The sequence below is a fragment of the Folsomia candida genome, unplaced genomic scaffold, assembly GCF_002217175.1.
Source record: "Folsomia candida strain VU population unplaced genomic scaffold, ASM221717v1 Fcan01_Sc004, whole genome shotgun sequence".
In the NCBI taxonomy this organism is placed as follows: Eukaryota; Metazoa; Arthropoda; class Collembola; order Entomobryomorpha; family Isotomidae; genus Folsomia; species Folsomia candida.
The window spans coordinates 10,549,662-10,563,638 of NW_019091196.1; the positions used below are offsets into that span (position 1 = coordinate 10,549,662).

At 37.3% G+C, this 13,977-nt stretch overlaps 2 protein-coding genes across 7 annotated transcripts; one reads left to right on the forward strand and one right to left on the reverse strand.

Moving 5' to 3' along the window:
• The first annotated feature begins 763 nt into the window (after nucleotides 1-763).
• On the forward strand, nucleotides 764-7,683 carry LOC110848176 (uncharacterized protein DDB_G0287625). 4 transcript variants are annotated; one of them, XM_035851301.1, is made up of 5 exons: nucleotides 764-1,077; nucleotides 3,076-4,245; nucleotides 4,312-4,990; nucleotides 5,068-5,458; nucleotides 6,815-7,683. In XM_035851301.1, the coding sequence occupies exons 2-5, from the start codon at nucleotides 3,669-3,671 to the stop codon at nucleotides 7,145-7,147; spliced, it is 1,980 nt and encodes a 659-aa protein (XP_035707194.1). In that variant the 5' UTR covers nucleotides 764-1,077; nucleotides 3,076-3,668; the 3' UTR covers nucleotides 7,148-7,683. The 4 variants fall into 4 exon arrangements, with proteins under 4 accessions (XP_035707194.1, XP_035707193.1, XP_021951016.1 ...); XM_035851300.1 differs by lacking the exon at nucleotides 764-1,077 and adding an exon at nucleotides 1,806-1,924; XM_022095324.2 differs by lacking the exon at nucleotides 764-1,077 and adding an exon at nucleotides 1,806-1,924 and having other exon boundaries at nucleotides 6,818-7,683.
• Nucleotides 7,684-7,690: 7 nt separating this feature from the next.
• LOC110848175 (testis-expressed protein 2) lies at nucleotides 7,691-13,842 on the reverse strand. 3 transcript variants are annotated; one of them, XM_035851298.1, is made up of 14 exons: nucleotides 13,424-13,842; nucleotides 12,842-12,907; nucleotides 12,569-12,717; nucleotides 12,342-12,480; nucleotides 11,723-12,256; nucleotides 11,122-11,639; nucleotides 10,577-11,058; nucleotides 10,461-10,504; nucleotides 10,038-10,394; nucleotides 9,837-9,951; nucleotides 9,161-9,763; nucleotides 8,917-9,097; nucleotides 8,816-8,833; nucleotides 7,691-8,740 (listed from the first exon to the last, which is right to left on the reverse strand). In XM_035851298.1, the coding sequence occupies exons 4-14, from the start codon at nucleotides 12,478-12,480 to the stop codon at nucleotides 8,690-8,692; spliced, it is 3,042 nt and encodes a 1,013-aa protein (XP_035707191.1). In that variant the 5' UTR covers nucleotides 12,569-12,717; nucleotides 12,842-12,907; nucleotides 13,424-13,842; the 3' UTR covers nucleotides 7,691-8,689. The 3 variants fall into 3 exon arrangements, with proteins under 3 accessions (XP_035707191.1, XP_021951013.1, XP_021951012.1); XM_022095321.2 differs by lacking the exon at nucleotides 12,842-12,907; XM_022095320.2 differs by having other exon boundaries at nucleotides 12,842-13,842.
• Nucleotides 13,843-13,977: the final 135 nt, after the last annotated feature.

Consider the following 13,977-nt stretch of genomic DNA (forward strand, 5'->3'; position numbering starts at 1 on the left):
TTCGCTTACGACGATAACAACAACAACATAATAAATAAAACAGAGTAAAGCACATATGTACTTATCAGTGGCTGACAGGTAATCGAGTGGTAACAAAAATCCACAAAAATATACACTATTTGTTGAGGTACTTGGACAGCGATGCGTATTTGGGAACTTTTTTAGGTAAATATTGTTCAATTGATGGAATGATCAAGGTTTCTTTATTACATGAAAACGAATTTTAACACTTTTCTGAAAAAGATGTAACATTCCAGTTCCATTTATTGTATTGAGTTTTTAATGCGATTTTATCTAGTCTAGGCGTCTCCTCGTCTGGCAGAGTTGACTTTGTTGGCAATAAATATCGTATATATTCTTAATGTAATGAATGACAGGATGAAATTGGAGCTAGTTTAATATGTACATAGTAATAATAAAAGTTTGTAATTGTGCATGCTCGTGCTTTGCCTTAACCTTTTATAAGAGTTCCGGTCTTCTCAGTTTCTTCTAGTTCTCATCTTGCACACATTCTCTCTTTGTGAAGTATAGTATGAAATGCATCTTCCTCTCTAAATGCATAGCCTGATAAGATGATGTTCATAATGTATACACAACTTTCAGGCTTCATCTTAATATGATGTGTTATTGGATGCACACAAGAATGGCTGGGGGTTTGTAGACGGTTAAATATTGACTTGAGAAAACTAGGAATATAAAAGATCCTATGTTTGTATGTACATATTAAGTACCCTCCGACCAAACCCAGCGTATATGTAATATTAGAGGAATAAATTCTGAATCCGGATGTAGATATTTACTATTTCTTATATTTCAGAATTGTGTTTTTAGTAAAATTATTACAAGAAATCGAAACTGTGTGTTAATTTGTTAAGTGGAACTTTTCAATAGTTGCGTGAGACTCATTTAACCAGATGAGACGGATCTACTCAAGTTAGTATCGCAATTATAAACATCGTACGGTGACATGTGCATAACAATAATTAAGAGTGAAATCAGGGACCCTTGATCTAGTACCGTTTTATGTCTGACATGCATACGTACGTCGTCATTACACACATAATTGGTTTTCATCAGGTAAATGTCATTCGGTTACTTTGAATAGAATTGAATATAATTGTACCTCGCTGAGACGAAACAAGTTTTATCTCAATTATAAATCTCCCATAAAACCATCGCGTCAGTCAATCATCAGATTCGTCCGTCTCACACAAGGAAGATATTCTGTACATACGTGCATGTCATGTCTACTTTGTTTAGGAAGTGATTAAAAATGTATCTGGGTATTTGGAAAGTCATTTGACCACCTCGACCACCCACCCACCCACTCTTTGCAAAAATCAATAAAATCAGCATAATACTTAGTCGTCCTTTTAACTAACTTAAAACATTGTTATTTAGTTCCTTGGTTTACTTGAAAAGTTGATCTAGATCCATTCATAACGGTGGAGAGAGAGTTAATTTTACTTGAAAACTAACTTGAACTTGGGTTTAAAACTTGTAGAATAACGTGATGATGTCTGTCAAAGGTAATATTCATGAGGCAAGCGTCGTCGTCTCAAACTTTGATGTATGCAAACAAAATCTATGTATATTTGTACACTTGCAGTTAACCTAGAACTTGCAATTAAACTAATTCTTGCGTACACAGTTTCAATTAAAAGTTACAATTTTACTTCTACATTGTTCAACTTAAAATAATTTTCGTGTTTTAAGTAGCGAGTGATTTACAAAATGGCAAAACATTCATTTTAATGATGAATCTGCTTAGTATATGTGTTCCATCCTTATAAATGAGGAGAGCTCGTATCTCTTTCGAAATAGTGAGTGTCCAAATATTTGCTGGTGAGCAACGAGAAATAAATACATTTTCACCGTAAGTACAAAGGACATAAAATCTACAAGAAGTAGTTCTTCTTCTCGGGTAAGAAAATCAGATTAAATGTATTTGCACAATACAGTTTATTATCTTTTTTGACAGTCGGCCATAAGCAGTTTATCTCGAAATGACACCTTTTCAACTTCTCTATATGCACTTTATTTAACCTTCTTATTTATTGAGTAAGAGTCATTGGAACGAGAAAATCACGCTCATTTCTGTCTAAAATGTGTTACCGGAAGATGTTACGGTAGGAAATCATAATGAAACTATCTGCTCTTGGTTTTAGTTTTAGTCGTCATTTTCTTCTTATCGTTAGTTAGTGGTGGTATTAATTAATAGCGTTGTGAGTGACAAAGGCAGCCGTGCCAGCAGTTAATAATCTGCGTAGGCAGGTGTATGAATAGGCTGACAGGTAGTACATGGCAGACCGGTATTAATATCATCATCGGCTTCCTTTTCATTATGAATGTAGAGCAGAGAGGAATCCCTGTTCAAATATAATGGCGAATCTAATGAGAGAATTAGCAAACATGATAAATTGCAAGTTCATTCATCAAAATAAAATTGCACGTCTAAAATTTTTGCACATGTATTTTATTCCTTTTCTGATATGTGCACTTCTGATCAGAGCGATGAGAAAAGTGAGACAAATTTATAACTAGCGAATCTATCAATAGCTGAAACACAACTTTGATTTTGCGTACAGACAGACTTGACCTTATTAAAGATCACTGTGCATAAATTCGTTCATAATCAATGTGTCTCACCCTAAACGCTACCACCGTGGCTTAACTTCTGGGTGGTTATCGTGATAAATACGTAAAATCCACCGCATAAATGAATCCCTGAGACATAGGAAGGATTCATCAACTTTACATGTCTTATGGTTTTCATCCCGTCGTCAATTTTAATTTTATGTCCCGTCATTTCATTATCAGTTGACACGACTAGCGTACGGGTTAAAGAAAGTAAATAAAACTATTGAATACTGAATACAGCGTCATCGTCGTCGTCGTCATTTTATGAATTAGTTAAACAAACCTTTTATTACTCGCCAGGCAGGAGTAACAGCAAACCCTCAACAAATTAAACATATACTTTACCAAGATAATCTTCACACTAAAACCAAACTTAAATATTATCATCATCATCATCATGCCTAACCTCAATAATCGTTTTTATTTTATTCGCAGAGAAGAAGAAGAAGAAGACCAAGCAAAAGCTCAGAGCAAATCTCGCATCAAGTTTTTACTTAAAGAGTCCTCAGGCAAAAAAGTTTGCAACTGCACTTTTGCAACACGACTAAAAGGCAGAGAGCAGGTTTAAAATCTTGTTAATCTTCCTCTCCTTCTTCCTCCTCGCAAAGTTTTATCAGGTATCCATCCACAGGCAGCACAAGCCACAGAGAACAGACACCGATATTGGCATTACTTTTTTCTTCTTGCATGTTGTTGTTGTTGTTGTTACTTTACCTCAAAGCCAAAGCAGAGGAAGAACACGAAGGTGGTTCCTCTTGAGAGGAGAAGAAATTGAATTGGTTGGTGGAAGTGCTAGAGTTGATTGCTGTTAGTTAGTTAGTTGACCAACTTGCACCTCTAATTGTGCAAGTAGCTGCCTTTTGATAAAAGTGGTGGAATTTCCACACAGTTTTTTGCAAATCAATTCCGTATTTTTAGCAGATATGGGTGATTAAAGGTAGCGAAACGGTCTCAATTTACCTCCGGCGTAAAAAAAGTCTCACGTCTCGAGAGATAGAACTGACTTACTTTTTAGGATATCACTCACAATGGAACGAGCAAGGCACAGGCTAAGAAGGTTGGCGTTGGTGGCGTCGGGTTGTGGTGGTGCCGAGAAGAGAATGCCGGAAAATGAAAGGCAGACAGTTTTTAGATTTAGAAAATTTTCAAACTTTAGTGGTGACAAATTTATCAAGGTGTGTTTGGTCTCGTCGGCTGTGATTTACTTTTTGTGCTTGTCCAGTCATCCCGTGCTCAGTGCAGAGGTTGGAATTAACACTGGACAACGAAGTGGTGGTGGTGGTGGTAGTGAAAGTAATTCGTCTTTAAGTCATCTTCGTGAGATTTTACATCGTGGCGAATCCAGCAGGTCGAAAGGTGGTGGTGACGACCATGGAGAAAGTGCGTTCGACAGAAGTATCAGTGAATCAAAAAATATTACAAGAGATAAAATATCGTCTCATGTCAATAAGCACCATTCAAATCCTGGACATAATCGAGATTTACTACACAATTGCAAAAATTGCAGTAGTACTAAAACTTCTGGAAATGATCATGTTCAGCCAGAGAACGAAGAGAGTGAAGACTCACATAAAATTGAGGCTATTTTGAGAGATATATTTTTAGGTAACAAAAAATAAATAAAATATGCTTGGGAAAATTTCTGATACAGGATTTTCTTCAAAATTTCAGATGAGCTTGACGACAACGCCTTCGCACAGGAAGACGATGACGAAGACGAGTTGGAAAATTTCAGTAGTTCTCGACATGACATCTTGGAGCACAAGGCTGAAGGAAAGTCGAACCTTGAAGCAGGAATCGTGTCCCGTCACGCCCGGTCAGAACCACCCCTTTTCCCCCAAGGGAGGGCACATCAGGGCGGAAACAATAAGGGGACACGGGCCGCTCCAGGAGAAAAAGGCAAAAACAAACGAGCCGACAAGGGAAAGAACAAGAAGAAAGTGTCCTCCAAGGGAAGTGACTTGTCCAAATACAACGAGTACATGGACGCCGTTTTCAGCAGGATGAATGTCATGATCAAGAAGAAGCGCATGGATCCGCTGAGAGTCAACTTATACGCTGGACCTAGCAAGACCAGCCAGAAGAAGAAGAACAATAAGAACAAGAACACGGGTAGTAGCAGTACTAACAATAAGAACAAGAAGAGGAACCACAGTCCAAGAATGGATCTGGAGTCCGAGGAAGAGGACGAACTGGACGAAGAGGGTGAGGAGACTGACAGTGAAGTTGGTCCAGCAAGGAAAAATATTTACCTGGAAGTCGCTCATGACGAAGATGACGATGGTCCTCAAGCTCTGGATGAGGATGAAGATGAAATTGAGACTCGTGAAGCCAACGTGCGGAAAATAAGGTAACTTTCCACTTTGTAAAATAAAATGTGTACAAATATGAAATAGATTTTGAAATTTTCACTAATTTTATATGCAGAGCGATCCTTGAGAATGCCGGCAATTCATCAAGTCCTCTTCTTGAAGAACATCAAGACTCTGAAGGACCAAGAGGAAATGAATCCAAGCCCAAGAAACCCAAAGTACCCTCAAATAAGGGATCAAAATCCAAGGACAAAGGTCTTCAAAAAGGAAACAATAAGAAAAACAATAAAAATTCTCAAAGTCAAGAAAAGGACAAGAACAAGAATAAGAACAAAAAACAAGCACAACAACAAGCTCAACGCACGAAACCCACACGAGGAATTTTGCATGGATTATCATCCCTTAAACGGGACGGAAATGTGGCCGTGATCCGACAAGGAGACAAGGTTCGCATCGTACGAGCAAACTTTATCCTGGGACCGGTCGCACTGGAAATCTTGCCAAAGGTATAGAAATTTTTTAATTTTTTAAACAAAGTTCCTCCATATTTCACACCTTAATAAGTGCATCAACCTTTAAGAACCACTTTTATTCGGTCTGCATATGGACTACGCAATCTTGCTTTCATGAAGTACATGGCACTCATCCTTCTCAATTTTTGGGCAAAGTGCCCTCAGTCAGACTCGATAAATGTATAGTTGAAAATAAAATCCTTTCTTTTTCATTTTCAACTTCCTGCCAACAATGCGCTGTGAGAATGCAACGTAAATGAATTGGTGAAAAGCAGAGAAGCCAACAATACCAACCAGATAATGGCAAAGCCCAAAATTCGTGCTGCCACAAAACTTGCTTTGCTTGAAACTTGAGGCAGGTTTTATAATTCTTATGCTGCTGCCAGTTTCATCGTGGTCGTGGTGTGGTTTTTAACAAAGTAGGTTAATGTCATTATTATCATATTATGATCAAAATGATAGAAATCAGGTTGTGCTGAGTGTGTGTGTGTGTGGGGAGAAGAAGACGATGGACGAACGAACTATCCGTCTAAATCTATGTGATCTTCTTCATCTTTAGAACTCGCTTGTTTGCTGAGTTGATGATAAAACCGAGTTGATGATGATAAAAGGAACCTGCTGAGTCATAAAATTTCCTTTTTGCACTTTTATTCTCTACCTTTCATTAACACATTGGTTTATTATTGGCTAAATGTCTCGTTTTTGTAGTCTTAGTGTTTCTCACGTTCAGACAGATTGATAGGAAAAGTACACTCAGCCAGGAGGACAGGAAAAAAGACCATGAATGCTTGCATAAACTGTTAAATCGTATGTAGGTACAGGAAGTTTGCTATGAATTTGAACTATCAATTATATATCACTGCATTTCCCATTGTAAGTGGCGTTCCTTCATGCAAATCGAGTTATTGTTTTATCGGTTTGGTTCGTGCCATCAATAATAATGCCAATAAGTACATGTTACTCTTTCGCAGTAACAGATGTGTATCTACTTTTGAAAGAAAGGAAGTCGTCAAAGAATGTACTTTCTTTATCGTTAATACGAGTCGTATTGTACGACTCTAGACGACAGGAGAATGGGTGTCGTGGTGGTTGTAAAGGAAAAAATAGGCACCGACACCACATTGTCTGCAACAATTTAGAAAAATGCCAAGATAATAAAATTGTCTCGACCCACAATGCAAAAAAAATCAGTGCAAGTGATCGGATAATAAAAGTTGCTGACACTGCTGCAATTACGAAAGAATGAAAATAGGGCAAAATGAGACTGGATTCGCAAATTCTTATTTTAGAAAAAGAAAGTCTTTAAATTTACACCTTTCACACAATTTCCAATCTTTTTATTCTTTTCAGAAGACCAAGAAATCTGAAGATTCTGACGATTCGACAAAGCCGGTCGCTGCCACGGCCACGGCGTCGAAACTGAAGGGAATTTTAGAAGTTCGGCTAAAGAAGGGTGCCCCCACTCAGATCCGCAAATTGCGCGTGTTCCCACCAAAGTCGGTGAAGGTGAATGGCACTGCGGGGTCATCCGGGTCAACCACGACGACGACCGGAGGAGGTAAAAGGAAACCACAGCAGTACGGAAAAGTGACACCAATGGCCACCGCACGCTTGAGACAAGTCGCCTCCACCGTGGTCAAGCAGACGGACAGCAAAAGGATACAGCCACCCATCTCAAAATGAAGAACAAATTGTCAAATTAAATCTCACAAATATCTTGCTATTTTTTCATTGAAAAATTAGCCGCATTCAAAATTGTTAAGTTTGCGTAATTACAATGAAACTTTTGCCATTTTAATCGTGCCGTTAAAGTTCCTGTCGACCCTACTTTGTACGTATTTATTTTTAAATGTTTTCTTACTATTTATTTTGTACGAGTCAATAATAACTTGAAATATTATCTGCATTCATGAAAATTATTCTTAATTTCACATCTTTTAAATTATTATTAATAGCCCATCTTTTTATGACTTTTTGATCTTGCTCGACAGGCAGATCTTGAAAATATCCCATGTAAAACTTTGAACTGACTAGTCTTCCTTTTTTATACAATAAATGAACTAAATACATATGTAAAGTGTAGCATAATTTATGGATCTAGACGAGTAAATACGTATTTTTAGAAGTACTTTAAGTTTACGTGTTTTGGAGAGGCTATACTTATTTATTATTTATGTATGACCACTGAATTTAAATAAAGACATTAGTGCAAAAGAGTACTAATAGTTTACGAAAAACGAACATTTTATTTATTCAATGTTTCAGAATTATGCGAGCGATTTTTATTTGGCGATTTACGATTTTACTAACTTACGATACGATCCAGAAGGTTACAAACATTCAGTACAATCATTAATTTTAACACGAACACTATAAAAAATTTTGACCACCTAAAAGAGGACGGTTTGGGAAAACCAGTAGGAACATCAACTAATCATCATGTAAAATTTCTAAAAACATTTCAGTGCCAGGATTATCAAGTATTTAGTTTGAGCTAATTTAAAATATGTATAAAATCAAGTAAGTTCACAAATTGGCAATTACCGAAGCACTTGCATGTTACTTACACTACTTCTTATTGAGCGCATTAAAAGATAATTTACACTTGTTAAAATATATTGAACAAATAGCACCATGTTCTCATTTGGTTTTAGTTGCAAATTAAAATTGTCATGCGTGAAAAATTGTACAAAATATGGAAACACATCAAAACAGTCCATAATGTAATATGAAACCCTGACAGAATTAGAATAATATAGACCATTTATCACAGATATGTACAAAAATAGAAATGTCACAGACAGTGAATCAGTACGGAATCGTCACCAGCAGAGCAGTAACATATTTTTAAGTATGTAGACAGACAGATTAAAGAGGAAGAAATGTTTCAAGAAACTGCGTACATAGAAAAGCTGCAAAGTATTACATAAGTACGTAGTAAGCAACAGACATTTTCTGTATCACATGTATATTCTGTATAAGCACTTTTAACACAAAATTGTCTGTAATTCTGAATGTTTGTTCGATCACAAGAGAATAAGAGAAGTTAAAATGGAATACATTAGCACAAAAGACATTACAGGGCACGTCCTTATTATGATGAAAGACTGACAAGAACTAAAGGTAACGGACATCTCATTTTCCAGAGAGGAGAGAATTAAGAACCCTTATTCGCTTATCCTTGAACTACACAAGTCAAGTTGACAAAGAATGAGCACCATTTTCCTATCGAGGAATGCCGAATTCCATGAGAGGGATAGTTACATCCACCATGTTCTAGAGTTTATGAAAAATTTGTTTAGAAATAACATGCTTAATTTGAAATAATTACCAAAGATGAGGATTTCTTACCGGACAAACAACTGCTCGCTAAATTTACGTTTATAAGAAAAAATAAATTAGTATAAAAATAATGTCAAGAATCATTAGTTATGCATATATGTATGTATTACCTGAAATTCGAGTAGTATCTTTGCCTTAATCCATGTAGTAACTTGAGATATGTTAATATGTGTATCACCAAATTTTAAAGGTTTCGCGACTAATTGTAAATCCGGATTTGTTCTAAAACCTAGCCATACTCGATCGTTCGGTGGCCCAGGAAGATTTACGGTCAAAGTACCAAAGAAGCCCCTGAAGTTAAACATATTAGTAATAAGTGCTACTGCATACATACATTTAAACAAATTTAATTACTTTAATTCCACAGCCAAAACTAGTGGCGTTGCAGCAACATTGTTGACAATTTTCTTGACTAAACCTCTATTCATGAGGGATGAGTTTGCCAATTTTTCTAGGAACTTTGAGCTCTTTGACTGCCCTGTGGGATCCTCGGGGTTCGGATTAATTGTTATCAAGTTGTTCAACTCTGAATCATGCTCATCCTCTGAACTTTCTCCACTGTCGTCGGCATCGCTGTCGTAGATATGAGATCGGATCGAAGTACGGTCAGCCCGGTCGGTCGTTGGAGACGAGCTATCGCGAGCACTACCACCAGCCGCAATTCCGATACTCCCACCACTACTGCCGGCACCATTATTGTAAACAAAGGGTGGACCATCACTCTTTCTGGAATTACGACTATTGGCATTCCCAGACTCAGCGGAAGTACGATTCGTCGTCGTTGTTGTTGCTGCTGGTGGTGCTGGGACGGTTTCCGGTTCAGTGGTAGCAGTTCCGCGTTTCGTAACCATTTTGAGAAAATTGACATGGGTTTCAAGAGATACGCAAAAGTTGCTCTCGTAGTTTAAGTCTAAATCAATCCATAATCCTTGATGGTCTATTACAGGTGGAGACGCTCTGAGAAAGAATTTTTGTTATTTGTATTGCCCTTTAATTCATGATTTATTAAGAAAACGTTGGTCGATGGTACCTTAATATCACTGGTATAGAATTTCCTAATGTTAGCTCCTTGACATGAATCCCTTCAATGAATACGGGCTTTTTCATGTAAAATAATTTCTTGTCAATCAACTTTTGAACTTCTCCTTCAAAGAAAAATAAGACGTTTAACATGAATGTTTACTATTTAAATATATGACGGATTTCCGTTAATTAGTCGAAATAAACTTACCTTTCCAGTGGGAGGACTTTAAAAAGTCAAAGAACAGTCTGCCGAGGAGGGCATTTAGGAATTGTGGACTTTGAGGAACTGTTAAAATATTTTCTAAATCGCTCTGAATAGAAGCCCCTTGTGAGTTATGCAAGTCTTTTTCTGGCGTCGTCTTTTTAGAGGAACTTGGACTATTCTTCTCATTGTTTGGTTTTCTGGACTCGGAGATGTCACCAGGAAGGGAGACATTGTCAAACCCATCAGATATATTGTGTGGAATTAAGGATGGACAAATTCGCCTCATGTAATCTCGATATTCAGATATTGGGTCAGGTGGGGCTGGCAAGTAGTAACTAGCTTCAGTTCCAATTTTTGTGGCTGTACATTAACAATAATTATGATTGATTAGGGAGAAATAACGAGGGGAATTGGATTTGTTCGTACCTGCGACAAATCGACGAAACCAGTCATCCTTTTCACGATCACATCTGCAAAAGTTATCTTTAAAAATTAGCAACTGACTTATTTAGTAGTGTGCAAAAAATTCAGTCTTTGTTCACCTTGCAAACAAGTACACCGTTTCGAAACTAGCGTCTTGTCGCTTAATCTCTTTTTCTGTAGATTTTGGACGATCGCTATTTACGATAACGTCTGCAGTTCCAGCATTATAATTCACAGTGGTGTCTCTTTTCTGGAAATCTTCCATAGACTGTCCTTCCGACGGGGTGTAATCACTGCTTATCGAGTGGTTTGCCAGAGTTATGCATATGGGGTACTTTTTGTTCCACACCCGATTGCGAGACAATCCTTCAGGAACGATAGTTATCTTTGCATTCGTAAGATTGTACGCTTTCACCTTGTCAAAAGTATGTAACGAAGTTAGGACAGGATCATTCCAGAGACGTCGTTTTGGAATTCGATGTTTTGCATTTGGATATTGTAAGTATAGTCGAGGACCGTCTAACTTGACAAAGACGACTTTTGTCATTTTAAAATGGCAAGTTTCTGGATTATAATTCTCCAACAATTGAGTCATCCAGCCCTATGCACATTAAATAAGGTAAATAAATTACATACGTTCAAGCTTATTTACATGTGTACACACCTGAGATTTTGTAGGAAATTTCAACTCTCTGTTGTACTGCGGTACACCAATTGGATTGTACAAAGTAAGCGACGTTCCTGCGTTGTTCCTTGTTTGTTGCTGCTGCTGTTGTTGTTGTACTTGGGTTGATGTCAAATTGTTTTCGTAATTTTCTTCCTGTGGCGGGTCGGACAACCCTCTAATCATCACAATGACGGTTAAGCCCCCCAGTAGAAACCACATGAAGGGGGCAAGTGGGCCGAGGGGAAGGAGAAAGTTGGCTGCGAGGAGTGCCACCCAATATTTCGTGAGTGGGTGGTAGACGACGGAAGAAAGTATGTTAATGATAACGGTGGACAGTCGAACATCACGGGGTCGGATGGTGCGTGGAGTAAATTGGACCACACTTGGGACTTGGCTTCTTTGAGCGAGTAACTCTGACTCTTCTCCGACGAGATCAAGGGGGGTGATTCTGATCCCAGATATTAGAGCGATCGGCTGATATAGAGTTGGCTGGCCGTCAAAATACTCTTGAAGATCTGGGGATAAAATTAATTAATTGGGTTTGATTAAAGTAAGCCATCAATTAAATGTATATTTTTAAAAATATTAAACTATGTACCTTCTCCAGGAATGTTGAACGTAATCATTCTATCAATAATTGTCTCTCCATCGGTCAAACCAAACTCGAAATTATTGGGATCTGTCATGTCCACTCCGATTTCTTCAACATACATATGGCTATCATCGCCCAAAGCAGTTTTAAAAATGTCAGAGGAAATATCCCCGTCTAGCGTTTCCTGTGAACCATTAGAGTCGTTATTTTTCGTGCCCTTGGCTGAACCACTAGAGGAGGAATTGTCGTCCGAGGGCGACGTTAGGAATGAGCTGTAAACTCTGGTAAGGTTTTCAGGAATTGACTGAGAAGTGTGGATAACTCCGGTCTCTTCTGGTATAAAGTTGGATAGGATGGATTTAGTTTTATCTTCAAGAGCTGTTTTAAATTTTCCTTTAAGATCGAGGTCTAAAGAGAGCGATTTCTTGTCCCATTTGTTCGTCCACTTGTGCTTTTCTTTGAGTAAGTATTCTTTTAAAGGGGATACATCACCAGAGTTTGGCTTTGGTGAGGGGGGTGTGGAACTCTGTTCGGCATTTCCTAAATTGTTTTTAAGCGTTTTGTAATTAAAACTGATAACTGTTTCCCTGTGGTTACTTACATTTAATTTATTTTAGAAACTTACGATTTTCAATGGGTGCCTTTATTTCCTCAATGTTTTCACTTTCTGGGCTGAATCTAAATGAAGACATGAAAGCGTTTGACGAGGAGTTGCCGGATTTGGTCAATCCGGCAAGAGTGATTTTTCCCTTTTTATCCGACATCTTAAAAATTTAAGTAATGTTATCAATTAGAATTCAGAATTCATATATAGCACACATCATTTAAAATATTCATGATATGATGTAACACCTCGCAAGTATAAATGTCACAGTAGGATGCAATATGGATGGACTAAATCTCACAAATAAAGGCAATCGCTTTAATTGGCTTCACCAAAAATATCCATTGCTCCAAGTTTTCTCATCATCACAAGTAGAAAGTACTTCCAGAAGAGGAATCTAAAATCAAACTAAATATCAGTCTTGGATTACAATGTACAATTGTAAATAAGCAGTAAAAATAAATCGTTATCATTTATCTCAAACTAAAGGAACAAGGTCCAATTTACTGTTTGTTGCTTACTTTCGATAATGAATACTGGATGAGTCACTCATAAAAGCACAGCAAAATCCACCGTGCCGTGATCCTCTATTATGAAACAAAAAACTAACCTAAACCACTTATTGGACATTCACGTCACCTCTAACATCACATGAATTGAATGACGAATGACGAGGATCACTAAACTTATAGAATAATAACACAGGTCATTTCAGTGATCATATATCACATCAAAAGTCCGTAAAATATGGAAAGGAGACCGTGTAATTTGATGGACAGCTTGATTTAAGTTTGGATTGCTATTATATACTTTTTAACAACATTTTCAATTACGAATGTACAATGCTACATAAACCTACCATTTAAAAAAGATTGACAAAACATTAAAGTATTTAATTGTTGACTTTAAATAAAAATAGAACTTCAATCGGGTGACTAATGTTGGTTAAAACAAACTTTGTGGAGTAAAAAAAGTCCCTAATAACTTTTGCAATGTGCTGCGAATGTAGAGCAACTTGTATGCAGTGCATGCTTAAAGTTCGATCACACAATTGCGATTGTGTTAAAAAATATAAGTGTTTATGCAATTTGAGGAATTGTTACCATTATGTACGCTCTCTACATTATTTGAACTGTGAACTGGCTCATCATCCTCTCTCAGTAGCTTTTTTGGCACTATTTTTTGGTATTTTTTGCCTGACTTAATCCTTCCTTTTTTGCGAATACATTATACAGACGTTCAAGTCCATCGCACTTTTATCTTGAGAACCCGTGATCCTCCTTTTTACTTTGTTCTTAACAGTAAACAACCCGGATATTTAAGGATAATTTTACACACTCTGTTTCTTTTATTAGTCTAAACCACGTAAACACAGGCTTTTTCTAGGAGAAAAACCTTTCAAGTCAGTCATCATACGTCAAACCTGTTTTGGTTTACATCTGCTGTGCTGTAATGTAATGTCAACATTTTGCCCAGACTCAGACACACACACTGTTGTTTTTTACGTGCAGGAAATAAGTAGCACGCAACAGACTATGTAGTCGTCGACTGTATATAGTGTGTGCAGAATTGGGTAAAAGTAGTCAATTCTGCTAATGAGAAAGTTCTGCTATGGATTCCTTCCTAGCTGGTAACTTTTCCTTGCTGAGTTGAGACT